The following is a 27,687-nucleotide window of genomic DNA, read 5'->3' as shown; positions in this document are numbered from 1 at the left end:
TATCTCTTCCTGTTGAAACTTTTGAAAAGTGTCTGTGGATGTGACCGTACCAGTGAGATGCCCGTGGGCAGGAGTTGTTCTTCATATGGCCCTCCTCTACTAGGCCTGCCATGACAGCATTCTTCACCAGCGTCCCCAACTGGATTCAAGATGCAAAGCAGGAGGAGGAGGAAGAGACGGGCTGGAAACTAGTGGCCAGACCCAAGGGCCGAGAGAGCGAGAGCCAAGGCAAATGCCTGTATGAGCTGTCGGGAGCTTCCTTCTCCAGCGTGGATAAGCTGAGAGCAAACCCGGAGCAGAGGCCTTACTGCTGCCCGCAACTGCACTGCGGCAAGGCCTTTGCCTCCAAGTACAAACTGTACAGGTATGTGGTGTAGTGATTAAAGTGTTGGGCTGGGATCTGCATTCAAAACCTTACTCAGCCATGTACTTGGCTGGTCACTATATTTCATCTCAACCTACTGTCACAGGGTTGGTCTGAGGACAGAGGTAGGTAGCAGAACCATGTGTACTACCTGTGGCGTTACACCCCACAAGTCAGTTCCCAAATGTATGTCTGCAGTTTGTAAGTCTGTGGGTTTTAGAATGTTGTCCTGAGTGGGCGGAGTTAGGAGAGGGATCTTAGGATATCTTAGGAGAGGGAGGAGTGATATATAAGGGAATGACTGAGGGGATTGTGGGGGAGACTTTTTAGGTACTCTTAGAGTCTTTAGTGCTCTCTGTGTTTAGAGTACTTAAGCTCTGGGAAATTTGAGGTTCAGGGTAGAGAGTGGTGTCTTTGGAGTGTGGTGTGCATGTAGTTGATATATATTAATCAGTACTGATAATAAAGAAAGTTCAAGATTGATTGTGTGAGAAAAAGGAAAGCGCATATGTGAATGAGTGAAAGGATTGGATGCAAGGTTTCAAAAAAGTTTTTAAATGTTTTATTTTGAAACAAAGCTTGTGAACGTTTTAAAATAAATTTCAATTATTTTGTTTTAAACTACCACAAAAATCCCACGTGTCTGTTTGGCATTTATCATCTGAAGTTTGCACATTTAGCACCCACTCTGTCAATAATTCACCTCAGCACATATAACTCACAGCGCATTATTTTATATATTGAAATCCTTCTCCGTTTTAAACCCCTTTCTCCACATAGTTTGGAGGAAGGTGGTTTTTATCCCTTGCCTCAGGCGTATCAAGCGGTGGTACTTGGCTTGAGCAGGGAGTAGCCACGGCCAGGCCTGGTGTTCAGAGCCTGTGTCGTGGCACTACCCCCTGAGTGACTTGGAGAAAGGCAGGCTAAATCAAATCAGTGACCAAATATGTCCATGTTCTGGCTCCCACCTGCCATGACAAGTCTCTGGCGGTCCTGTTAAGGAGAAGCAACAACTCGCCTCAGAATTGGTTGCTCTTGGGAGCCACTACGTGCCTTTGTGCTGGCTGCCATATTCTCTTAGGCAAGCTGTGCATGAGCAAGAAGCCACGGTGGCTGACAGTGGTGTTTGAGGAGGCATTGGGTGCAGCGTGCAGGGGTGTAACTTTTCTGGCCCTACTGAGGAATGGAGCCATCACACCTTCCAGTGCTTTAAATTATTCAGTCTAATCAGCCTTCTCTGCTAAGCCTCAGGGCAGATAATCTCTTTTGTCCTCACAATAGCCCTTTGTGGGATTCCCCCAGCCCCATAATGCAGATCAGAAACTGAGTCAGAAATAACGATTTACAAAGGCAGTGGCTGACTTTGCCTGGAAAATGGCTCTCTCAGGTCCTTGTCCGGCAGCACTCGTTAGCAACTGCACACTTAAGTATATGTGTGTGAGAAGAGAATGGCAGGAGGGAAAATATTGCCACTCTCCCTGGCACAAAGCTGTATGCTTCAGAAGAGCACACATGTCACCTGAATCCCCAACTTCCGCTAGACTGTGGTACTTCTCATTACATGGGAATAAGCATCTGCTAGATAGCCAGGAATGGAAGGAGGGAGCAGGATTGATTCCCGAAACGCATCCAAACGCAGCTTGGCTGCGACAATGGACTGGATGAGGGCTAATAAACTGAAACTCAATCCAGACAAGACTGAGATGCTGCTGGTGGGTGGTTCCTCTGATCGGATGGGGGACGTTCAACCGGTTCTGGATGGGGTTGCACTCCCCCTGAAGGAGCAGGTTCGTAGCTTGGGGGTTCTCCTAGAACCATCTTTGTCACTTGAGGCTCAGGTGGCCTCGGTGGCACGGAGTGCTTTCTACCAACTCCGGCTGGTGGCCCAGCTACGCCCCTATCTGGACAGGGATAACCTAGCTTCAGTTGTCCATACTTTGGTAACTTCCAAATTAGATTACTGCAATGCCCTCTACATGGGGCAGCCTTTGAAGACGGTCCGGAAGCTGCAGCTTGTGCAAAATGCGGCGGCCAGATTGATAGCTGGAACAGGAAGGTTTGAGCATATAACACCGATTCTGGCCCACTTGCATTGGCTGCCTATATGTTTCCGAGCCCAATTCAAGGTGCTGGTCTTAACCTATAAAGCCCTACATGGCTTGGGACCACAATACCTGACAGAACGCCTTTCCTGACATGAACCTACCCATATACTGCGCTCAACATCTAAGGTCCTCCTCCGAGTACCTACTCCGAGGGAAGCTCGGAGGGTGGCAACAAGGGAGAGGGCCTTCTCAGTGGTGGCCCCCCGACTGTGGAATGATCTCCCCGATGAGGCTCGCCTGGCGCCAACGTTGTTATCTTTCAGGCGCCAGGTCAACACTTTTCTCTTCTCCCAGGCATTTTAACAGCATTTAACAACATTAAGTTTGTTTTTAATGGACCCCAGAAATGTTGTTTTTAAATGGATACTGTTGGTTTTATACTGTTTTTATGTTTTTTAAATTTTTGTATACTTTTAATGTTTACTATTTTTAATTGTTGTAAACCGCCCAGAGAGCTTCGGCTGTGGGGCGGTATATAAATGTAATAAAATAAATAAATAAATAAATCATGTAGGAGGAGGGAGGGAGGCGTCTGTCCTGTCAACTGTCTCCTGCACCAGGACAGGAAAGCCTAAAATGTGAGTGTAGATAATAGGCTGCATCTCCTAGTGGTCAGCAAGCAGTTTGAATCATTCCTGGGAGTGTTTCTGCCAAAGGAAGTGAGGCAGGTGGCTACCAGGAGGAGCAGGGCCTTCTCTGCTGTGGCACCCCGGCTGTGGAATGAGCTCCCTTAGGAGGTTCACCTGGCACCTACATTATATGCTTTTAGACGCCAGGTGAAGACCTTTTTATTCTCCCAGCATTTTAACAGTCTATAGATAAATTTTAACTTGGTGTTTTAAATTTGTAATTTCGCATTGCTGCTGTTTTTATCTGGTTGAGCATTTATATTGTATTTTATATGATGGTTTTATACTGTTGTTTTATACTTTGAATGGTTTTAATTTTTGTGAACCGCCCAGAGAGCTCCGGCTATTGGGCGGTATAGAAATGCAATAAATAAATTAAATAAATAAACATATGGGAGAATGAATCAAAACGTTGGACATGTCCTACCGTCAAATCCAGTGCAAATGCAGCTTTAGTAACTAAATATGAATAGAAGTAGTTGGTGACATCCCTGAAATTCCTGGAGGAGAAAGGCTATCGATGGCTACTAGTCCTGATTGCTATAGGCTACCTACAGTGTTAGAGGCAGTAAGCCTGTGTGCACCAGTTGCTGGGGAACATGGGTAGGAGGGTGCTGTTGTGCTCATGTCCTGCTTGTGGGTTTTCCATGGGCCGCTGATGAACAGTATGAACGGAATGATGGACTGGATGGCCTTTGTCTGATCCAGCCTGGCTTTTGATGACTTTCACCTTGGGGCAATAGATCAAATGCATAACCATGACTGTGGGGGAAAGTTAGTAGCAGCCTTTGAAACAGCTGGTGAAATGCACCAGATTTCACCATGCCAGGTTTCATAGAATCATAGAATAGTAGAGTTGGAAGGGGCTTATAAGGCCATCAAGTCCAACCCCCTGCTCAATGCAGGGATCCACATTTCTGTACACACCGCCCTCAGTGGATCAGGAATTGCCAGTGCAAATCCGACATGCATCCCAACATAGCCCCTATTACATGTGAATTCCATGAAGGGCACCTGTGTGTTCAAAGGGGCAGCTGGGCAGTGACACTGGTTGCACCCTCAGAATGACCCGGCTTCCATGTGGATCATAGAATCATAGAATCATAGAATAGCAGAGTTGGAAGGGGCCTACAAGGCCATCGAGTCCAACCCCCTGCTCAATGCAGGAATCCACCCTAAAGCATCCCTGACAGATGGTTGTCTGAGCACCAAATCAGACGTCGGTGTATGAGCAGCAAATTATTTCTCTCTTCTTTTCTAACACACTTTCTAAAGCAGCTTGCATTTAAAAACAAAAGGCAAATATGTGAAACCGACAGCATAGCATTTCGTCGGTTTCATAGCATTCTCCTTGTGCCCCCATTACGATCTGGGTGGCCGTAGGCGGACATAGTGGTGGGTGCTTGTCTTGACCTAGACGTCCCTTTGGTGGCCTTCGGTGCCATAGCTCAGTAGCCCGCCGTCTGCCTCAGCCTTCTTGACTGGGGACATTCAATGTTTGTAACGGTTCTCTCCTCTTCTTCCGGCAAGGCACTTGGCCACCCACTCTGCCCAGAAGCCCCACCAATGCATGTACTGTGAGAAGATGTTCCACCGCAAGGATCACCTGCGCAACCACCTTCAGACGCACGACCCCAACAAGGAAGCCCTCCACTGCCCGGAGTGTGGCAAGAACTACAACACCAAGCTTGGCTACCGGCGGCATCTGGCCATGCACGCTGCTGCCAGCGGTGACCTCAGCTGCAAAGTGTGCCTGCAGATGTTTGAGAGCACCCAGGTCCTGCTAGAGCACCTCAAGGCCCACTCCCGGAGGCCGTCGGGCAGCGTGAAGGAGAAGAAGCACCCGTGCGACCATTGCGATCGGCGCTTCTACACCCGCAAAGATGTGCGGCGGCACCTGGTGGTGCACACGGGCCGGAAGGACTTCTTGTGCCAGTACTGTGCCCAGCGCTTTGGCCGCAAAGACCACCTGACCAGACACATGAAGAAGAGCCACTCCCAGGAACTGCTGAAGATCAAGACGGAACCGGTGGACATGCTGAGCCTTCTGAGCTGCAGTTCGACCGTGACGGTGAAGGAAGAGCTGAGCCCCGTCTTGTGCATGGCATCCCGGGATGTGATGAACAGCAAGAGTTTCCCTGGGATGCTGCCCATGGGCATGTATGGGGCACATGTCCCGCACATGCCCAGCTCAGGGATGCCCCATTCTTTAGTACCCAACCCTCTGCCGATGGGAATGAGCTACCCCCTGGAATCGTCCTCTCCGCCGCAACCCCCCACAAAGTACCAGCTTGGATCTACCTCATATTTGCCTGACAAAATACCCAAAACAGAGGTGGACAGCTGTTTGGCAGAGCTCCCTGGAGGCCTGTCTCTCATGCCTGGTGAGCCGTCCTCGTCCTCTCCTCAACAGGCCGCCCTGGAGGAGTCTCTGCTCTCCAAGAGTCCTGCTCTGCTTTCTGAAGCTCTCTGTGCTGCTAACATGGACTTCTCCCACCTCCTGGGCTTCCTCCCCTTGAACCTTCCTTCGTGCAACCCTCCTGTGTCGTCCGGGGGGCTGGTCATGGGTTATTCGCAGGGAGAGGCCCAGTCCCTCCTCACCACTCTGCCGCCCCCAGAGACGTCAGGGGCCGCGGCCTCCCTCGGCTTCGGAGCCCTTCATTCGTTGCCGTCGGTCTTCTCCCCTGGCTTGGGCGCAACCACCTTGCCACGTTTCCACCAAGCGTTCCAGTGAGGCAGCTGGAGAAAGCAGAGCTTCCTTGGGTGGGCGTGGAGAGGACACCGCCAAGGGGCCCAGATTTGTTGTCCTCTCTCCTGTGGGCTTGAGGGAGGAGTGATGGTGAACTGAAACTGCCCCCTATGCTCTTTGGTGCGTGCCCCAGTCCTGGGCAGTGAGTAGGTTGCAGGAATTAGAATTTCAGGTATTTCCCCCACCCCACCCCCAATACTTTTGTTCTTTGGTGAATCAGCAGCCCTGCTTCACGCTGAGCTTCACTGGTGCTCCCAGCCTCATTCCACTTCAGGAGGAGGTTGATCTGAGGACTGCCTCAAGTTAGGGCCCAGCATCTATTCTGCATTTCAGTATCTCAGTCCGCGGGGCAGTCTGAAACAGCCCGGCTTGCCTCGCCTCCCCGCTCCATCCTTTCTGGTGGCTGTCATCCCGTCACCCCCGGCCGGGTCTGTGTTGATCCAGCCTGTCTTCCTTCAGAGCCGCTTCGTTGAGACTCATTCCAGCAGAGCTACATTCACGCAACCACGGGTCCTTTTCCCCACCATTACAAATCAGGAAGTGCCGGGAACACCATCTTTGTTTCCGGCGTAGCTAGCGCACTGTTTACACAACGGAATCAGGCCACGCTGATTTCACTTCACTACTTCTCCCATTTCTTCCCCTGTGGGGAAAATAGACTGACTTTTGCTTGGCTTTTGCCAATTTCACTGACTGCTCTGTGGAAGTTTTTGCTCTTTGGTCTCAGCGCAGGCCAGAAGGGCCCGGCAACATTACAGGTTGAGCTTTGCCTTTGTGCTTGAGAGTGATGTTTCCCAAAGTGAGGGCTTGTTCTGTCCAGTAGTGAGGTTTGCCTTGGCGATCGCGTTTGAGTCTCAGCTGTACAAGCACAAACCAGCCTGCTGAGGGGTGGGGTTGTTACAGCCCAGGAGCCACACGGCACACGTCCTGAGAAGAGAGGCTGGCTTGTTTCTATCCTCCCTGTGCCTACAAGGTGCAGCTTGTTGGAGGAGCTGTGCTCTGAAATGGCCACACCCACCTCTGGGAAGCCCTGCCCACAGCACATAGCATGTTAACCTCATAGGAAGGGCAGGCAAAGCTTGGACAAAGCGGAACGGGGCCGCAGCCTCGCTCTTCCAGCGGCTCGGCACGATGGCTGCCTCGTGCCACTTCAGGGAAGTTCGATTCGTGGGTGGCAAACGTTACCCCACGGGGGTCTTTTCTGCAATATGTTCCTGCAACATTTGTTTGCTTCCCACAACCTCCAAAGCTCCTGTGCTTGTCCCCTGGCGCCCTTAGAGCCCCATCTACGTCACCCTAACCACTTCTGTCCCCTTGAGGGCTGCTTGGTTGAGTTTGCTGCAAAGAGCTAGATCCTGCATCCTTGCAAGAAGCCAAAGCCCAGGGGCGCAGCAAAGCGTGATGGCGGCAGGGGCCGGCGGCATGTCTTTGGCTGCACCAGGAGGCCGTCCCTGCCAGCATTGTCTTTCCTAGCAAGTTGATGATGTCAGGAGGGCATTGAGTTGGCTGGCGCTGCGCGAGAACGTGGGCTCTCCCGTGCTCATCACCCAGTTGCTCCCGAGTGCCTGTTTGCCGCTTCGCTTGGAGTGCGCGTCTTGTTCTCCTGCAGTTTCTAGCCCTCCTCCCGCCACTCACAGGGGGCTGTTCTGTCTGCCTGCCTGCCTGCCTGTGTCACAGTGAATACCTCATGATGTAGGGTCCCTACTTCCCCGTTCTGAAGAACTCACACATGGGTCACTTGGTGGCCTCATTTGGAGTCAGTCCGTCTGTGTTGCATTTCAGGGTATCTCCTCAAGCCCCAGATGTACATTTCTCCAATACCTCATATGCGGCAGGGGCAAAGCCAGAGGGGCCTGTTACAGCCCTCTTTTGCCTGCCCGGGTATTATAAGCCTACCTCTGCCCTGTTCATTCCGGTGCAGTCATTGGTCCCTCTGGATCCCCTCCTTCAGTCGATGCCTAGAGAGTTTTCCTACTAATTCCAGCTTGCTTTAAGGCAGCCTTCCTCAACCTGGGGCGCTCCAGATGTGTTGGACTACAACTCCCAGAATGCCCCAGCCAGCTCTGCTGGCTGGGGCATTCTGGGAGATGCAGTCCAACACATCTGGAGCGCCCCAGGTTGAGGAAGGCTGCTTTAAGGTCTAGCCTCTTTCCCTCGTTGCCGTCCAGTATTTTGAAAGATTGTGTGCAGGACCCCACCCCACCCTTCCTAAGGGACGCCTTGTTGGCTTAGCTAGCCTTTCTGAACTTGTCTTTTTTCATATCAGTTTAATATTTTGTATTACTACTTACTTACCTCAGCAATTGCATATGGCAGTGAGTTCCACAAGCCGTGCTTCCTGACCTGTTTTAAGACGTTGCCTTTCTAATTTCAGTGTGTGCCTTGCGCTGGGTAAATAAGAGAGGTCCTAGACTTCTCCTTATCATTCAGTATTTTTAGATACCTCAGTTGCATCTCCCGTTGCTCTCTTTTTCCAGAAATTGTTGCACAGTCTGTTCTTATGCAATCCTCACCACATCCCTACCTCAACACTTGCATGAGTTGCGTGGCTTTTCCAGCTTTTGGGAACTGACTCTTCTGTTGCCCTGCTTCCAGCTTTGTGTTAGCAAATGTTTGGCCCAGGATGGCTGTTTCAGGTTCTGGCCCCTATTCTTCTGAATGACTTGTGTCTCCGCATCATGAACCCGCCTAGGTTTTTTTAAAAAATAATTCAGAGCCATCGTGAACACAAAACTCATTATTCATATTTATACCAAAAATTAGAATCATAGAATCATAGAATAGCAGAGTTGGAAGGGGCCTACAAGGCCATCGAGTCCAACCCCCTGCTCAATGCAGGAATCCACCCTAAAGCATCCCTCACAGATGGCTGTCCAGCTGCCTCTTGAAGGCCTCTAGGGTGGGAGAGCCCACAACCTCCCTAGGGAACCGATTCCATTGTCGTACTGCTCTAACAGGAAGTTTTTCCTGATGTCCAGCCGGAATCTGGCTTCCTTTAACTTGAGCCCGTTATTCTGTGTCCTGCACTCTGGGAGGATCGAGAATCATAGAGTCATAGAATAGCAGAGTTGGAAGGGGCCTACAAGGCCATCGAGTCCAACCCCCTGCTCAATGCAGGAATCCACCCTGACAGATGGTGGTCCAGCTGCCTCTTGAATGCCTCTAGTGTGGAAAAGACCACAACCTCCCTAGGTAACTGGTTCCATTGTCATACTGCTTTTACAGTCAGAAAGTTTTTCCTGATGTCCAGCTGGAATCTGGCTTCGTTTAACTTGAGCCCGTTATTCCATGTCCTGCACACTGGGAGGATTGAGAAGTGATCCTGGCCCTCCTCTGTGTGACAACCTTTTAAGTATTTGAAGAGTGCTCTCATGTCTCCCCTCAATCTTCTCTTCTCCAGGTTAAACAGGCCCAGTTCTTTCAGTCTCTCTGCTAGAATTACTCTGCTAGCAATTGGGGGCGGAGAATATAAAGTTTAGTTATAAAGTTTTTTTAGTTATAAATGCAAAGTGGACACACAAACTATGTGTAACAGTTCAGACAATGGGTTAGTCCAGTCTGGTATTCTGGCAAGACCTTCGCTGCCGTTTGCTGAAAGTCTATAGCCGTGGGACGCCATTGTTCAGTTAGACGATGGTGCAGGCGGGTTGGTGGCTGACCATGCCTGGATTTGAAATCACAATTTTTCAGAATCAAAAAAAGGACTTGGGAGCGTTACGTTCCTGTCCGTTCTGAGAAGCCGAGCAATGTGATTGGAAGTGGGGAGTGAAGAGAAGGTCTCAAAAGGCCTCCACTACCTGTTCCAGGAAAGGGCAGTAGAAGCTGATAAGAATATGTTGTTTGCTCCAGCATTTTAAGGCTCTTCACAGTCAGTTGCTTTTCAAGAAGTTGGAGGAAGCTTTGTAGAGCGGTCGTCGCCTGCAATACATGCATTCTTTTTCCCCCTCAGTCACTTCATGCTCAGTGGGAAGGAAGCGTTTTTCATAGGATCATAGAATAGCAGAGTTGGAAGGGGCCTACAAGGCCATCGAGTCCAACCCCTGCTCAATGCAGGAATCCACTCTAAAGCATCCCTGACAGATAGTTGTCCAGCTGCCTCTTGAAGGTCTCTAGTGTTGGAGAGCCCACAACCTCCCTAGGTAACTGATTCCATTGTCGTACTGCTCTAACAGTCAGGAAGTTTTTCCTGATGTCCAGCCGGAATCTGGCTTCCTGTAACTTGAGCCCGTTATTCCGTGTCCTGCACTCTGGGAGGATCGAGGAGAGATCCTGGCCCTCCTTTGTGTGACAACCTTTTAAGTCTTTGAAGAGTGCTATCATGTCTCCCCTCAATCTTCTCTTCTCCAGGCTCAACATGCCCAGTTCTTTCAGTTTTTGTTTTGCTTTTGGAAGTATATAAAAGGGTGAGCTTTTACCCACATAGACACAACTGGCTTTTTAAAGAAGGGGAGAAAAAAGGTATAGGGCTACTTCCCTACAAGCCAAGACTGTATAGTTGCTTCAGCTTTACTTATAATGGGGCTCTGTGGGCTAAGAACTCCAGCAAACAAATCAGCATTCACCCAAAGAAAATTATCATGTTTAGTCTATAATATAAAGTTTGCCATCATGTTCTAGTATCCTTCAGCCAGGATGCAGTGGGGTGGGAGCAAGCACAGACATGTCCAATCTAAAGGAGTGTGTGTGTGTGTTCCAGAACCTTGAAAGTCTGGAATGGTAGTTCTCAATAGTGGGATAAAAGAAGGCTTTCAGCCCTGAACCAAGTTCTCTCTAGGTTTTAGGGGTTGGAAATGTTGCTGCTTCTTTTTAAAAGTTTTTCTTTGGAGTGAAATTGACTGGACCTGAAGCTGCTTGCCAAGTGGCCTAATCAATTTCACCACTGGGACTGTGGTCAGAAGCAATGCTTAAATTGGAATTAACAGATTCTTCCTACCACCACCACCTGAGCTAGGGTTAGTGCTGCAGTAGATTAGTTAAGGGGAACATAAGTCTCATTATTATTCAGAAACAGTAGTCTGCTCACAGCCTCGTGAGGCATTGTGGTGGACAGTCTAAGGATTCTGCCTAGGAGCTGTTGATACTCAGAGAGAATTACCTGATCCCTTGGGCAGGGTGGATGGGAAAAGGGGTTTGTATACTCTCACTATTCTTCTAGCCATTATTATGGTTGGTGGCGAACAATTTGGGGAAGGGGTTAAGAAACGTCCTTTGTGTTAAACTACTGTACGTTAATTTCATTGAGCCCGTGGCTACATGGAAAGGTAATTAACTGTCCCGTGCTCACCCTTCCCAAATGGGGTTTTCTCTCCTATCTTTGCTCTTGATCCTAAATTTATTATGTAGGAAAATATGGGATTAATTTCACATGATGTGTCTAATACTGTCGTGTCCATGAAGCGGAATGGGTCTTAGGGGCTGAAGGGCTTTTCTTCTTCCTTGCAGAGAAGTCAGCTTCACCAAGACCATCCCTTCACCTCCCCTGCCCCCATTTTCCCAGGGCTTATGATTGACCCACTAAGGGCACAATCCTGTGCATGTTTAGACAGAAAAAAAGGCCTACGTAGCTGGGGCATGATGGAAGTCGTAAGCCTTTTTTCTGTCTAAACATGCGTAGGATTGTGACTTAAGCCACAATGAGGTGATCTTGCCACATTCATGCGCTGGTGGAAGTTGTTTATATCCTTGCACGGTGTGGCCTGATTCTTGCCACCCTTGAATGATCTATTGAAGGCAAAGGTTGTCTGTCAACTCTTGCCACATGTGAACTGGTAAAATCACATAGAATCATAGAATAGCAGAGTTGGAAGGGGCCTACAAGGTCATTGAGTCCAACCCCCTGCTCAATGCAGGAATCCACCCTAAAGCATCCCTGACAGATAGTTGTCCAGCTGCCTCTTGAAGGCCAGGCTCTCCCACACTACAGGCCTTCAAGAGGCAGCTGGACAACCATCTGTCAGGGATGCCTTAGGGTGGATTCCTGCATTGAGCAGGGGGTTGGACTCGATGGCCTTGTAGGCCCCTTCCATGATTCTATGTGATTTTTCCAGTTCACGTGTGGCAAGGGTTGACAGACAAGAGTTGACAGACATCTTAGGGACTTCATGTCACAGTAAAGGGGGGGGTATTGGCTTAAGTAGCCTCTGTTCTCATTTCTTCTTGGCAGCTGAACCCCCCTTCAGCGTACTTTTAAACCTCCCCATTGAGCAAACTGGTCCTTTGGCTTTTTCAGGCCTAGTGCTGCAGCACCGCCTCTTCCTAAAATAGTGCTCTTATGTTCTATAGTGTTGCTGCAACAGACCCTGTTCCTCGCTCTACCAATCTGTACACTCTTCCTTTTGTGAATGCTAGTAAATAGCTTCACAGTTTTAGGCTCTTTACCATCTGGCCAAGCTATTTCTTCCCTTTTGTTTATTTTGCCAGCATCGGCCTCTTCTCAGTGTAAATAGTAATCACATCAAATTATTTGTAATGTCTCTTTCTTTAACTGGCACATTTTAAGCCCTTAATTCATTTTTTTTCCTTATTGAGTTGTTTTCTTATTGAAACCTGAGAGAAAAATCTGTCATGTTACCCTATATCCCTGGAATCTTTGATCCCATCTTTGTGTTTTCAGAAAATGCCTTTTCAGGTTCTTTACTCCTTGCCATATTTGAGGGATTGCCCATCCCTATGAAGACAGCTTCTGAATACATCCCTCACAACCCAGTGGAGTTAACTTTAAAAATACCACTATTTCTAGACTTGCCCACTAGAAAGCGAAAATTAAAAAGGGGTGTACAGATCTCTGCTGAATTGTCAGAAGACAAAGATGTATGTCATTTTGGATTAGCATTCCACAAGAATCTGTATTTAAATAGATGATATGCCAATTAAGATGGGTTATTGCACGTGAGCTCTGTAGTAAGAGTTTGACTTGCAAGGTGTTGGCTACGTGTGCATTGCATACCTGCACCAGCCCCTCCATTGGTGGCAGTTCAGCAGAAAGCAACTGGACCCCAGGGGTTCAACAGAAATGATGGGAAAGGTATGTAGTAAACTGGGAATTTGTGGGAAGAACAGGGCGGAGGGAGAGACTACACCTGTCGACCCCTCTGATTTTGGTTTGCTTTATGACTTTCTGCCTTTTGAATAGCAACAGCTAGTCCTTGAAATAGCTTAGAACTCTATTGCGCTTCCATCCAGAGAAAGCAAATGTATATGTTTTGTGACAATAAACCCACCATCTCTATTGTTTGCCAAGTTCACCATCATATTCGGGCATCCTTCAGCCAGGATGCCAAATCAGTGCATTTGCGGGGAGGGTGGGGGCCTGTCCAAACTGAGGGTTCCTCCCCCCCCCCCCATTTTACGGTGTGCTTTCAGCCTCTAGCCAACATCTCTCTAAATCTGTTTTGTTTAGTGGTCTTAATATCCAAGAGCTGTGGTTTGGTTTGGGTTTTTTTTTAAAAAAATGAATGTCTTATGTAATGTGTTTAACCAAGTTTTTATCGCTAAACCTGATGAAGCCTTGCCTAGGGCAGTTGGGCAGGCTGGGACACAGCCCACCCCTTCCCACCTGCCCCTTCTCCCATGTACCTGCTGCTTGTGAAGGCTGCCATATTTTCTTAATTGCAGCGCACCTGTGTGTGCATGCAAAGGATCATAAGGGAACAGAGCGACTGCTGTGAGGTGTGGGAGGAAGCACATGAGGCTCAGTGGCCTACAGTTGGCACCCCCCTCCCCACAGTGAGAAATTAAAACACTTTGTGGGGGTGAACTTTGCTTGGGTTGGCATAGGCTTAGGGCAAGCAGCTGAGCTCTGTCTCTGCAGAAGCCTTAATAGCATCCAGTGTACCTCAGCGGTCTGCTTTGCTCTGAGAGAAGTGGGTGGGCAGGGGTAGAAGACCACACCATCTGCCTTCACTGAACAGGAGCCGTTTTGGCGGTTCAGATTTGGGCAGAGTCTAGGAATTCCATGTCCCTTGAGCCGCTTTCCATGGGACAGCTGCTGCCAGTTCCCCTGAACAGCAGGAAGTGTGAATCTGTGGCCTTGAGCAGCTTGTGGGGAAGCGTTTGACCCTTGAGTGTGTGTTGACTCTCGTGCGCAAAGCTGTGCTGTAACAGCTGGCCTTCAGTGGGCTCCTCTGGAATGTCTCCAGCCCCAACACCTTCCAAGTGGGAGTTGACCTCTTCGGCCCACCTGAGCCATACCAGCCTGGTCTCCCTCTGCTAGAGCCGCTAAGGCTTTCTCAGCCTGAAGCTGGACTTCTCAGACAAATCTAGCACTTTTCTAAACACAGCAAATAACCTCCTCTTTATCAGAGTATTGTAGGACTTCTTACAAGTCCAGGTTTTTAAAACTGTAAAGATTGAAGTGCCATTAGGAAATGTACAGTTCACCATGGTTCAGTTAGCTTTTTCTTTTGTCTTACAGAATTAAGTTCAAAATTGAGAGGGTGTGTGTTCGTTTTTTTAAAAAATGAAATTGCTTATTAAAAATGTTTGAAGTATCAGCTCTTCTGTTTGTTTGTGGGAGTGCAAGAAGACGGATCCTAATTTACCAGGCTTATTACACAGATGGTCAATTGCCCACCAGTTTGGAAGCGAAATGGGGTCACTTATCAAGGAGGGGGAGGTTTCTATGAAGTTCGGGAGGCCAGGAGACTCCCTACAAATATAGAATAATTTATGTTTGTAAATTTAGAAAGGGAAAACTCAAGAGCCAAGTGCAGACTGTGGATGTTCAATGATCTCCATGAGTCCCAGGCAGATAGAAAAGTTAAAAAAATCTTTGTATACTGCCCAGAGAGCTTCATTTATGGGGTTATATAAATGTAAATGTAATAATAATAAAATAATAATAAATCATAGGAAGTGGAGGGGATATTGGCCTGGTTGACCCTGTAACAGCTTACAGTATTTTGTAGGAGGGCCTGGCTTGCTGAAGAACTTTCCTCTTTTGTTGACAATACACTGCAACATTTTGTTTCTTGTACCGCTTTAATCATTTTAGTCATGCGGAATATATAGCAGATAAGTAACATGTTCAAGACCGACAACTTTTAAGTACTCACAAATTCCCCGTAACTAACTTAGGGAAGCCATTAGCTTAGGTGGCTTTAAAAGAGGAACCCAGGAGGAGAGCATACCTCTGTATTCTTCATGCTTGCGGAGGGCAAGCGATAATTGCTTCTCTTCTAGTTGGGGAGATTCACTGTCCAAGTAGCATCACTGCTAGCAATACAGGGCATTGTATCTAAAAATGTGTACAGGTTCACCACAGGCAGATATATGAACTAACCTTTCCCCAACATTTCCGACAGTGATGTGTGTGGGTTTTTTTAATGTAGTGAGCTACCAAATGAAGACTTGGATTTTATTATTATTATTTTTAACTGATAAGGGTATAAGCCTGACATTCAATATAAAAACTGTTTAGAACTCCTCGACAGTTTTAGTTATCCCAGGAGGAATGAGCAATAAATGAACTGCCCCTACCAAATTCCCCCTTGCTCAACTGAGTGGCAGGCTGTATAGATTGAGATTATGATGGGGTGGGAGAAAGGTACATGGGGTTGACTTGCTATGGGTCACTCTCCCCATCATAATTGCACTCCATTTGGCCTGCCAAACATCTGCTTGTTAGGCTGTCTGGAGCACTATTTAAATAGTGAGGGTTGTCTCTGCCTTCACTCCCCCAGCTCACTGCTGCTGGGAACAGTTTTATTTATTTATTTATTTATTTATTTATTTAACTTATATACCGCCCCCATAGCCAGAGCTCTCTGGGCGGTTTGCAGAAATTCTAAAATTGAGATAAAAACAAGTATACAAAATTTAAAATTTTAAAACACAGAACATACACAAAGCATTAAAAACTGATTAAGATGTGCTGCCGTATGCCTGGGCAAAGAGGAAAGTCTTAACCCGGCGCCGGAAAGATAACAGCGTTGGCGTCAGGCGAGCCTCGTTAGGGTATCGGGAGGTGCCATGAGATCTCTGCATATACGGAGTGGAAGTTTAATCCTCACACACTGAGATGGAGGAGTGTGTGCATATGCAGAGTTCCTTGTCCACCACGGCATGTGACCCGTAGGGGTAAATAGATTCCTCACTCCTGATTTAGGGAAAAAGGGACCCTAAGTAGACTTGACCTTGGGGGAGCTAGGGGTGGCGACGGCCGACAGAAAGCTCTGGTGTGGGCTGGTCCATGAAGTCACGAAGAGTTGGAAGCGACTGAACGAATAAACAGCAGCAGAGTACATATTTTGCTCCCTTACCCCAAGTAGCTTGATGGTGGAACACCTGCTTTGCATGCAGAAGTTCTGAGGTTCGATCCCTGGCATCTGCAAGTTTGGCCCAGAAACACCCATCTGAAACGCTGGAGGGATTCCAATCTGTCTTAACGCCAAACTAGAAGGTCCGATGGTATGGCTTGCTATTAGGCAGCTGCATATGTTTATTTTTGTAGAAAGGCCTAAGATATAGTTTGAGGGTAGAAAGGGCCACAGCTAGAAGCAGCACTGAAGCGAAGAGTTGCATCCCAGTATCCTTTGCAACATTGCAGGGGAGGTATCTTTGGCACAAGAATGGGAAAGAGGGCTGCAGCTGGCCAGGCATAAATTCATGGAGGCAAAGCTACATTTTAACCCTAAGCGCTATACCGTGCAACCCTTGAATCAAGACATGACTGTAAAAATGGGGGCGGGGGGAGAGAGAAAAGCTATAAAAAGTTATATGAATGCAGAGATTCTTCAGAAGTCTGTGCCAACTAGCGCATGCTTTAGGTTCCCTGAGGAACTACAAAACCATCCTAACAATGAGATAACAACTCCCATGGAAGGAACTGCTTTATTACCTTTATACACCATCTTTGCTTTGGGGTTCTCAAGACAACCTACATGGTTTCCCCCTTCCATTTTATCCACACAACAAAACTGTGGGGTAAGAACATTAGAACTACCATGCTGGATCAGACCGAGGGTCCATCTAGTCCTGTACTCTGTTCACAGTGGCCAACCAGCCATTGGCTAGGAACCTACAAGCAGGACCTGGTGCAACAGCACCCTCCCACCCATGTTCCCCAGCAACTGGTGCACACAGACTTACTGCCTCAGATACTGGAGGTAGCATAATCATCAGGGCTAGTAGCCCTTGATAGGCTTCTCCAGGAATTTATCCAACCTCCTTTTAAAGCCATCCAAATTGGTGGCTGTCACCACATCTTGTGACAAGACAGGCTTAGAGAGATTGCTTGTTTGAAGATCACCCAGAGACATTCATGTTTTTTCCTAGTCCTAGCCTAATATTCTAACTCTGGTGCCCTCTGGATGTTTTGGACGACAACTCTCATAATCCCCGACTACAGGACATGCTGCCAAGGTCTTATGGAAGCTATAAATCAAAACATCTGGAAGGTACTACGTGGCCTGCTCCTGTACACTAGAGGCCTTCAAGAGTCAGCTGGACAACCATCTGTCAGGGATGCTTTAAGGTGGATTCCTGCATTGAGCAGGGGGTTGGACTTGATGGCCTTATAGGCCCCTTCCAACTCGGCTATTCTATGATTCTATGATTAGCTCTTGTACAGAAGTGCCTCACAAAGTTCTCCTAACATAAAGATGGGTGATTTCCCAAACCATTTGTCCATGGCTGAGGAGGCAACACATCCCCACCCAACATGCTGGCCGCTCCCACACCAAGTTTTCCCAATGGGAAACACTCATCAATTATACATAAAGTAGGGCAGACGGACAGTGGGTGGGGAAAAGTTAGCGCTTCCTTTGCCAACGCAGATCTGTGCGAAAGCCTCCCTTCTTACAAAAACAAGTGTTTTGAATTACCCCAAACCCCAAATTCTCTGAGCAGAATGACTGAATTTCCTGCCAGCAAGGCAAGTGTGAGGGATGTTACCTGTGAGCAACACCTTGAAAATATCATAGAATCACAGAATAGCAGAGTTGGAAGGGGCCTACAAGGCCATCGAGTCCAACCCCCTGCTCAATGCAGGAATCCACCCTAAAGCATCCCTGACAGATGCTTGTCCAGCTGCCTCTTGAAGGCCTCTAGTGTGGGAGAGCCCACAACCTCCCTAGGGAACTGGTTCCATTGTTGTACTGCTCTAACAGTCAGGAAGTTTTTCCTGATGTCCAGCTGGAATCTGACTTCCTTTAACTTGAGCCCATTATTCCGTGTCCTGCGCTCTGGGAGGATCGAGAAGAGATTCTGGCCCTCCTCTGTGTGACAAATACTCTTTAAGTCTTTGAAGAGTGCTATCATGTCTCCCCTCAGCCTTCTCTTCTCCAGGCTAAACAGGCCCAGTTCTTTCAGTCTCTCTTCATAGGGGTTTGTTTCCAGACCCCTGATCACCCTGGTTGCCCTCCAGGAACAGGGCACCTCTGGCAGGTCATTGAAAGTTGCTCAAACAACAACAACATTTACAAGGCTGAAAACAGGACAACAGCATATTTATTTACAGTTGGGCTTGAACAATACATTAAAAAATACAAGGGATATGGTGGAAGGTGATGATAGTGCAGATCCGGCTAGGAAAAAATAATATCACGGGTGCGGTGGAATTCACTTAAATATCCTAAAGCTAGTTCAAATCAGAGATCACAAAGGAATCCAGAGTGTAAGTAACACAGGCTATGGCTCCCGTTTGTCAGACCTTGATTCTTGGCTGATGGTGGCTTTGGCATGACGGGCAATGCGACTGAAGGTTGGATGGGGTCAGAGAGCAGCGCCGAACTCCCCATGCTGTATGCCAGCCTTGGCCAACGGGGTGCCTTCCAGATGTGCTGGACTCCATCTCCTACCACCATCTGGAAGGCTGCTCCGTGCTCTTGGAGCCTTTTTTTGCCGACGCCATGCAAAGAACACAGTAGCAGACCTTGCCTTGCAGTCATCGGAGGGCAAGCGTTGTTCTTTTTCAGGGGGCAAATCAAAAACTACAACATCCGAAAGAGGGGTATCTCATCATTGATGAGAATTGCATCTGTTAAAATGTACTCCCAAAGGGATATCGTGTTTTCCCCCACTGTAGCAATCTTCCTGCTTTTGCCGTGAGAGCGTGTTTATAAAGCGGAAGGATTTACAGAGATTTCTCATCTCTGGGAGAAAAAGATCACTGCAGCTTGGAACCATCCCATCCCAGAACTGACTCACATTTCCAGCAGGATTTTTTTTTAAAAAACAACAACAACACCAAACCTACTTTCACTCCCATCAGGCATAAAAAAGGATTTTGCTTGTCAAAGGAGTTGTCCGACCATCTTCCAAGTAACTGGATTCAGGTTCGTTTGCAATGCCCAGAGGACAAAGCAAGCGTCCATCTCCAAGAAGACAGATCTATTGTGCTTCGGTAAAAGACTGACTTTTGATAGTATAAATCTTTATAACCCCCAACTTTCACTCCCAGTGTGAGGAAAAGAAGGCTGGGGGTCGGCGGGGGGGTGTTGTTGTTTGTTAATTAATGACCACACATCCAGTTTACACAAAGGTCAAGAGTAAAAACCACCAATACACTTCAATTTCTAGAGGGGCAGGACTGGACAGGTGAAGAGAATATGGCTCAGCAGAACAGTAAGGGAGAGGATGGTGGCTGAACAATTCCAGGAACAGAAGAGCAAGTCATTCCTTTCTTGAAAGAAGAAAGAAGCAAACAGAACTCATCCAGTTCCCTTCCCTTCTCTCGCACGTCCCAGCAGCAATTCCCAGTATCTGAGCCATAGAGTCCTTGGCACATGAACAGTGGAGCGAGGTTTTTGGGGGGAGCTGGGTCTCTTTTCACCACCCAAATCCAAGATTTACTGGGAAGGGTTGAGGAGATGCCCTGGGATTTCCCCAGGGGTTCCGAGTAGCCTTCTCCAGTTTGCAGGCCCGTTCCACTCTCAACAGGCAGCAGCAGGCCCATGCCGTTCTTTTATCATAATCCACGGCTTGCCAAGGTGGGACGAGAGGGGAGCTTGTTGCTTCCTCCACTGAAACCTCCGGCATCGAGCAGGCGGGAGGCACGGTGGAGGGCCACGGTTTGAAAGCCCCCTGTGAGGAATCGCACTTGCCTCGTTCCGAAATGGCACTCCCACGACACCACAAAAGAGACGGCCGTGTTGCAGGCTGCTTCTAGGAACTCTCTCTCTCTCTCCCTTTTTCTGGAGGCCAGAACCTTCATTGACTTCTCCAAGCACAGGCACAGCAAAAGGCTACTCAGCGCAATAATCAAAGGATGTCTCTCCGTGAACTCGACACCTGTTTCGCAAACCTGTCACCATGGCAGTCTCATCTTATTGACGTGACGAAGAAAAAATAAGACAGGAAAACCTACCCATTGAGGCGGATGCTTCGGAGCTAAAAAAAAAAAAAGTATCCCTTATAACCAGAATAGAATGAAAGTTAAAATGTAAAGTATCTACACGCCCCTCCCCTGCAGGAGAATCCCAGTTCCACGGACCCTGTGCCAAAGATTACATTCCAAAAGTAGAACTATTTTTTATTATTATTATTATTTCTCACGTCCCACTCCCACTGGGTTTTGCTTCCTTGGAGAGTTCCCCACTTCCTTCCTAGGAGGAAACCGAGAGGACGGCCGCTGCGCGCCGGGCGGCGTCTGAGCACCTTCAGTCTATTTTCACAGCGGCGTAAATCTTGCGGACGAACATGTAGGCTGCATAGAAGCCAATGGACCCCGTCAAGAGCCAGAAGGACAGCACCATGAGAGCCGTGTAGCCAAAATACAGCAAGGAGGGAATGAACTCGACGATGTCCAGCTGCAAGAGAAAGCCAAGAGGTGCCTCGTCAGGCAGAAGGGCAGAAAGCCTCGGCACCGGCCCTCTTTCACTGAAGAAAAGCAGGGCGGGAAACTCCCACAGCCCTCCAGCCACGGAGCAAAGTGCTGAACAAGCCTCCCCTCTCCTTCCCAGGGTTCCCCGCCTTAAAACAGCAACCCAAAGCTCACGTTTTACCCCTATAGAACCTCCAGACCAAAGCCTGTAGGGAAAGCAGAATTCTGACTCGCTACAAGCAGCTACAGTACCTTGTTCACAAAGTAGAAGATTGCATAAATCAACACATAGAAGGCAGATCCTCCAGATACCAGGAAAGTTCTCCACCACCAGCGGTAATCCTGCCAAAGAGAACAGAGAGAACAGACACTGCAGTTATTCTGTCCACGCTCTCAACATCCCTCTTGGGACCTTGGGGGTATGTCTGGATGTCCATGGCTTATCCACATAGGCTCCGCTTGTGGCTGATCTGAAGAGAGGCTGAAAGAACTGGGCATGTTTAGCCTGGAGAAGAGAAGATGGAGGGGAGACATGAGAGCACTTTTCAAATACATAAAAGGTTGTCACACAGAGGAGGGCCAGGATCTCTTCTCGATCCTCCCAGAGTGCAGGACATGGAATAACGGGCTCAAGTTAAAGGAAGCCAGATTCCGGCTGGACATCAGGAAAAACTTCCTGACTGTTAGTGCAGTACGACAATGGAATCAGTTACCTAGGGAGGTTATGGGCTCTCCCACCCTAGAGGCCTTCAAGAGGCAGCTGGACAACCCTCTGGCAGGGATGCTTTAGGGTGGATTCCTGCACTGAGCAGGGGGTTGGACTCGATGGCCTTGTAGGCCCCTTCCAACTCTGCTGTTCTATGATTCTATGATCTCTGCAGGTACGTTGGAACCTGTTCCCTAGCAGAGGTGGAGAACCAGGTGGCTTTTCTCTTGTTTTCAGTGCTGCAGTTCTCTTGAGAGTTAAGCTAGATTTCATACGGCTGACCCCATGGAAAATCCTCCAGATGTACAGAAGTGTGAATTCTACCTCACAAAACCAAAAACACAGAAAACTGGCATGCCAGCGAGAAAGCCAGGGTAACTTTTCTCCCACAGGTTTTGTTTGCAATGGGAAGCGTTTTGCCTTTTCTTTCTTGGGATGGAGAACATTAAAAAAACATTCCACCTGCAGCGTAAACTGTACTCCAGGAAGAGCTTTACCACCCAATTCTGCTGAATGGATGAATGGATGAATGAATGAATGAATGAATGAATGAATGAATGGATGGATGAATGAATGAATGAATGAATGAATGAATGAATGAATGAATGCGCTCATATGCCCCAAAATGGGCAGTCTCTCTCTGCCCAGGTCTGACCGATAGAATCCTAGAGCTGGAAGGGGTCGTAAAGGCCATCTAGTCCAACCCCCTGCTCAGTGCAGGAATCCACCTTAAAGTGCCCAGAGAGCATTGGCTGTGGGGCGGTATATAAATGTAATAAATAAATAAATAAATAAATAAATTAAAGCATCTATGACAGGTGGCTGTTGAGTCTCCACCTGAATTCCTCCAGCGACAGAGCCCAGCACCTCCCGAGGTTGTTGGTCCTCATTGTCTGAGTGCTCTGACAGCTAAGACGTTGTTCCTGACGTTCAACCGAAATCTTCCTTCCTGTAACTTCAGCCCATTATTTTGTGTCCCGCAGTCTTGGATGACAGAGAGCAGACTGCAGCCCTCTTCTGCGCGACAACCCTTGAGGTACTTGAGAAGTGCTATCATGTTGCCCCATCTGCTCTTCTCAGCGCTGAACACACCCAGTTCCTTTTATCTTTCCTGGTAGGACTTCGTTTCTAGTCCCTTGATCATCTTTGTTGCCCGTCTCTGAACTCGTTCCAATGTATCCGAATCCTTCTTAAAGTGTAGTGTCCAGAATTGGGCAGAATGGGGCAGTTTAGCAAATCATGGGTTAATTAACCCATGATTTGCCATGCATGAGCAGGAAGTGATTCCTGCATGCTCCTCACTTCCAATTTTAATCAGCCACTTGCAATTGACTCCTTCACAGGTTGTGAAACATGACAAGCAAACCCAGAGCACTGGGTTGTTTAGTGACTAGTTAGGAAAAGGAAAGGAACCTCTCGTGCAATCACTGAGTCATTCCTGACTCTTGGAGGGACGCCAGCTTTCGCTGACGTTTTCTTGGCAGGCCTTAGAGCGGGGTGGTTTGCCGTTGCCTTCCCCAGCCGTTATTCCCTTTCCCCCAGCTAACTGGGTACTCATTTTACTGACCTCGGGAGGATGGAAGGCCGAGTCGACCCGAGGCGGCTGCCTGAAACCAGCTTCTGCTGGGACCCACCAACAAATATGGGTTGCCTTCTGGGTTTATTTTATTTATTTATTACATTTCTATACCGCCCAATAGCTGGAGCTCTCTGGGCGGTTAACCCCTAAACACAGTGCTCCAGGTTTACGCTCCACAACCTACGAAGGAGCCAATCATAAATGGTTGATAAAAAGCAGGACTGAGAAGCATGTGGGAGGCCAGCTCACTCCCGTTTGCACATGGCAAAATCATGGGTTAGTTAACTTAAGATTTGCCATTATTGCAATGATTATTGCAATTATCTGGTAGCAGTGGTTATTTTGAAAGAGAAACTCCTGTTTGAATAAATAAATATAAATTTATTTATAAAATAAATAAATAAGTTTTCCTGTTTGAATAATGTAAAGAGGTGTTTTGTAAAGTATTCAGATATGAATTAAAGTTGTTCTTGTATTATTATTATTATTTTAAAAAGAATTGCCATTATGTGTGAACCGGGTCAAGTTTTCAAGTCAAAGTGGAACGATTACTTCCCATGATTTAGAAACAATACTTCTGTTGATGCAACCTGATGTTTCCTTTTGACTGCAACCCAGATACCTGATTCTACAAGGCAAGGGGCCTTCATCTCCGCGTCACAGAGCCGAGCGCAACGCATTCCATTCCTTTGCCCCTTTCCCTAGGATGTACCTGTCACCTTACCTCAGCACAGAGCTGGAAGTACACCATGACGATGCTGATTTGAGAACAAGAGACAACGAGGATGATGAATACCAAGAAGAGGAAGCCGAAGAGGTAGTAGAACTGATTCTCCCAGATTGCCTGTATCCAAGAGAGAGAGAGAGAGAGAGAGAGACGTAGAAATGCACATATACAAAGAGAAGGAGACAAGACCATGGTGGGACAGCGCTTGAGGAACAGGACGCTTATCAAGCGGAGACAGCAAGTCAGGTGAGCATCCAAGATGCACACAAAAAGGGAAGAAAGTCTCAGGATGCTCTAGAAATTATTATTATTATTATTTTACATTTATAGACCACCCCATAGCCAAAGATCTCTAGGCGGTTTACAAAGATTAAAACAAAAGCCTGACACGTTTCAGCCTCTCTCTTTTTTAGGCCCTTCTTCAGGGGGTCGTTATAAAGTCTGCAGAAATTATTTACAAGAAATTGTCTTGTGAAGAATGCTAAAAAAAAGAAGTATTGCATATTTTTCATTTCCTCCTTGCCCCCCCCCCCCACTCCCATCCCCAATTGGGGCCATCTTGACTACAGGAGCATCCCAAGAGGACACCTGGGCAGCAACAATCCCCTCCCTCGTTCCCGCCCGGAATTCCCCGTTGTTTCGGGAAATTTTACATCTCCAGACTGGATGCCCCCTTCACCAAGACTTGCTGCTGCCCAGGTGTCTGCCTGGGATGTTCCTGTAGTCAAGCTGCCCCCAGTCAAGACTCCTTGAGCCAGGCTTGGTCTTCTATCCCACTGGACCGTGCTGGCTCTCAAAACAGGTTGAGAAAGAACAATCCGGAAAATGTTCCAGGCTCCTCACCCACCACACTACTCCCCGCCTCCAATCTGGTGAAAGTTGCCTCTGCACTCCAACACTAGTCACTCCCCCGAAGGCATATAACACCCATTCTGGCCCGCTCGCATTGGCTGCCTATACGTTCCCGAGCCCAATTCACGGTGCTGGTTTTAACCTATAAAGCCTTACACGGCTTGGGACCGCAATACCTGATGGAACGCCTCTCCCGACATGAAGCTACTTGTACACTGCGCTCAACATCTAAGGTCCTCCTCCGAGTGCCGACTCCGAGGGAAGCTCAGAGGATGGCAACAAGGGAGAGGGCCTTTTCGGTGGTGCCCCCCCCCCCCCAATTATGGCATGATCTCCCCAATGAGGCTCACCTGGCGTCAACATTGTTATCTTTTCAGTGCCAGGTCAAGACCTTTCTCTTCTCCCAGGCATTTAACAGCATTTAACAACACATGCTAAGTTTGTTTGCTTTTTAATGGACCCCAGGAACTGTCGTCATTTAAAATGGATACTGCTTTACACTGTTATTTTTATATATTTTTGAGGGTTTTAAATTTGTATACTTTTTAACATTCACTGTTTTTTAACTTTTGTAAAACGCCCAGAGAGCTTCGGCTACGGGGCGGCATATAAATGTAATAAATAAATAAATAAATAAATATTTCCCAAGCGAAGATAAGTTACAGAAAGCACCGGCACCGTCAGAATGAGCTACATCTGGCAGCTTTGGAGCGGTTGTGACCAATGCAGGAAGACGCTGCTGGGGCCCGTTTCGCCCAAGAGCCTGACAGCCATCGGAGGGAGCAAAGAGCGGTGACCCCCCCTATTCCGCCCTCTCCCCATCCCATCTCCAACACTGCTCCTTAAACAGCAGGTGGTGGCAGCTGACTGGGAACCCCACCCCAGAAAGAAAGGGGGTGTCCACGGTGCTTACGCTGAAGATGAAGAAAAGTTCAATGAACATGGCTCCAAAAGGCAGGATCCCAGCCATCAGAATCCTAAGGAGCAGAGAGAGAGCAGGGACGGTTACTACGCGCGCGCTCCGTGAGGTGAGATTTCAACCCGACGACTGCCCGTTCCTGTCTGCAGGTGAGAACACTGCCACGTGTGCTACCTGGGGCCTCCTCGTTACGAACATGGGTCAGATCAAAGCTCGTCTAGAACAGCGCCCTGTTTCTGACCACAGTCAGCCGGAGGCCTCCTGGGAAGCCCATAAGGAAAGCAGGAAGACAATCGCTCCGCGCTGCTTTTTGTCAGTCGCTGGTGGTAGCAGCAGCGGGACAATACAAGGAAGCCGAAGAGGCTGAATGTTCTGCTCTTGCTGAGGAAGCAACGGAACAGCCGTCCTTCCAAAGGGGCTCAGAGCTGCTCGAAGGGAGCCATCCAAGTTTGGGTAGCGAAGCTGGACCCCAAACCCAGTCAGAAGCGGCAATGGAGCACGCCGGCTCCCTCCCATGTCCCAGCTGGCAGGAGGGCCTGGAGGACGGGGAAAGCCCCAGGGGCGTCTGCCACGACACAGGCTCTGAACACCAGACCCGGCCGTGGCTACTCCCTGCTCAAGCCAAGCACCACTGCTTGATACGCCTGAGGCGAGGGATAAGAACCACCTTCCTCCAAACTATGTGGAGAAAGGGGTTTAATTTGGAGAACGCTTTTAATATATATAATAATGTGCTGTGAGTTATATCTGCTGAGGTGAATGATTGTCAGAGTGGGTGCTGAATGTGTAAACCTTATTAAGATGATAAATGCCAAACAGACACGTGGGATTTTTGTGGTAGTTTAAAAACAAAACAGTCAAAATTTATTTTCAAAAGTTCACAAGCTTTGTTTCAACTAGCAACATTTAAAAAACCTTTTTGAAACCTTTCATACAATCCGGTCACTCATTCACATACGCCAGCCTTCCTCAACCTGGGGCGCTCCAGATGTGTTGGACTACAACTCCCAGAATGCCCCAGGCTGGGGCATTCTGGGAGATGCAGTCCAACACATCTGGAGCGCCCCAGGTTGAGGAAGGCTGACATACGCACTTTCCTTTTTCTCACACAATCACTCTTGAACTTTCTTTATTCTTAGTATTGATTAATATACATCCACTACGTGCACACTACACTTTAAAGACACTACTCTTTACACTGACCCTCAAACTCTCCAGACCTGCACACAGAGAGCACTAAAGACTCTAAGACAGTGGTTCTCAACCTGGGGCGCTCCAGATGTGTTGGACTGCAACTCCCAGAATGCCCCAGCCAGCTGGCTGGGGCATTCTGGGAGATGCAGTCCAACACATCTGGAGAGCCCCAGGTTGAGAACCACTGCTCTAAGAGTACCTAACAAGTCCCCCCGAAAAGTTCTTTCAATCCCCTCCGTCCTTCCCTTATATATCACTCCTCCCCCCTCCCAAGACATTCTAACTCCGCCCACTCAGGCCCACATTCTAAAAACCACAGACTTACAAACCGCAGACATACATTTGGAATTGACTTGTGGGGTGTAACGCCACAACGTCTTCAAGGCTTTCCATAGCAATTGGCTCATGGTCCCCCCAGAGCTGTCCCCCCACACCCGCAGCGATTTGGCTCAGTCGGAACGGGGAAAGGTCTTCCTGGCCACTCACCCGACAAATCTCTTCATGTACCACCTCTGCTCCGGGATCTGCCTCGGAATCTGATTGGTCCGCACAGGATTGTCGTACGGCTGCTTGCGAAAGCCAAAGTAGTAGCCCAGGTAGACCAGGGGTAAGGAGATGCCAAACCACATGCAGAGGAGAGCCACCATGGTGGGGAACGGGACCTGCAGACGGTAGCCCAACCCTCAGAACAGACGGCCAGCCGAAGCTCCGCAGCTGGTTGAGTGGGACCTGCCAAGAGGCGCTCTTTTGGAGCACCCCTGGGCCTGGGCCTCCACCCCCACCCCACCCCCTCCCGCACAACTGTATAAAAGGGTCGCAAAAGGGGCGACGGTCGGTGGAAATTAAGGCAGAGACAGAGCTTGCGACGCTCAGCATTTCACCCAGGAGTGACCCCTGGATTCCGACCCCAAAGGGCTCAGAATCCAAGCTCAATAACTGGGGCGACCCACTGCATGGAAGAAAGGTGGTGGTGGGGGGCAGGTTAAAGGATATTCCTGCTTTCTGACTGCTTACTGGAAAGCAGTTTTCAAAATCTAATTAAGATGGCCAGGACAAAAGAACAACTTTATTACAAACAACAAAACAAATAGCGTGAGGTCCT

The 27,687-nt window shown here is 48.3% G+C and overlaps 2 protein-coding genes across 2 annotated transcripts in view; one reads left to right on the top strand and one right to left on the bottom strand.

Annotated features, from left to right (window-relative positions):
• On the top strand, positions 1 to 6,024 carry PLAGL2 (PLAG1 like zinc finger 2). The gene is made up of 2 exons (XM_063147459.1): positions 1 to 364; positions 4,629 to 6,024. Exons 1-2 carry the CDS (start codon positions 111 to 113, stop codon positions 5,830 to 5,832), a joined length of 1,458 nt encoding a protein of 485 aa, XP_063003529.1. The 5' UTR covers positions 1 to 110; the 3' UTR covers positions 5,833 to 6,024.
• Positions 6,025 to 18,262: 12,238 nt separating this feature from the next.
• The window catches only part of TM9SF4 (transmembrane 9 superfamily member 4), a 37,071-nt gene continuing 27,646 nt past the window's right edge, over positions 18,263 to 27,687 (bottom strand). Inside the window, exons 14-18 of the mRNA XM_063147455.1 lie at positions 27,072 to 27,247; positions 25,386 to 25,449; positions 23,618 to 23,737; positions 20,861 to 20,950; positions 18,263 to 20,594 (exon numbers count right to left, since the gene is read on the bottom strand). Of these exons, the coding sequence (XP_063003525.1) occupies positions 20,445 to 20,594; positions 20,861 to 20,950; positions 23,618 to 23,737; positions 25,386 to 25,449; positions 27,072 to 27,247 (600 nt within the window). The 3' untranslated portion in view covers positions 18,263 to 20,444. The remainder of the gene's footprint in view (positions 20,595 to 20,860; positions 20,951 to 23,617; positions 23,738 to 25,385; positions 25,450 to 27,071; positions 27,248 to 27,687) is intronic.

This window comes from Elgaria multicarinata, chromosome 1 (genome assembly GCF_023053635.1).
Source record: "Elgaria multicarinata webbii isolate HBS135686 ecotype San Diego chromosome 1, rElgMul1.1.pri, whole genome shotgun sequence".
Taxonomy (NCBI): domain Eukaryota; kingdom Metazoa; phylum Chordata; class Lepidosauria; order Squamata; family Anguidae; genus Elgaria; species Elgaria multicarinata.
Note: the sequence above shows the minus strand (reverse complement) of the source record. Positions and strands in the feature narration are given on the sequence as shown.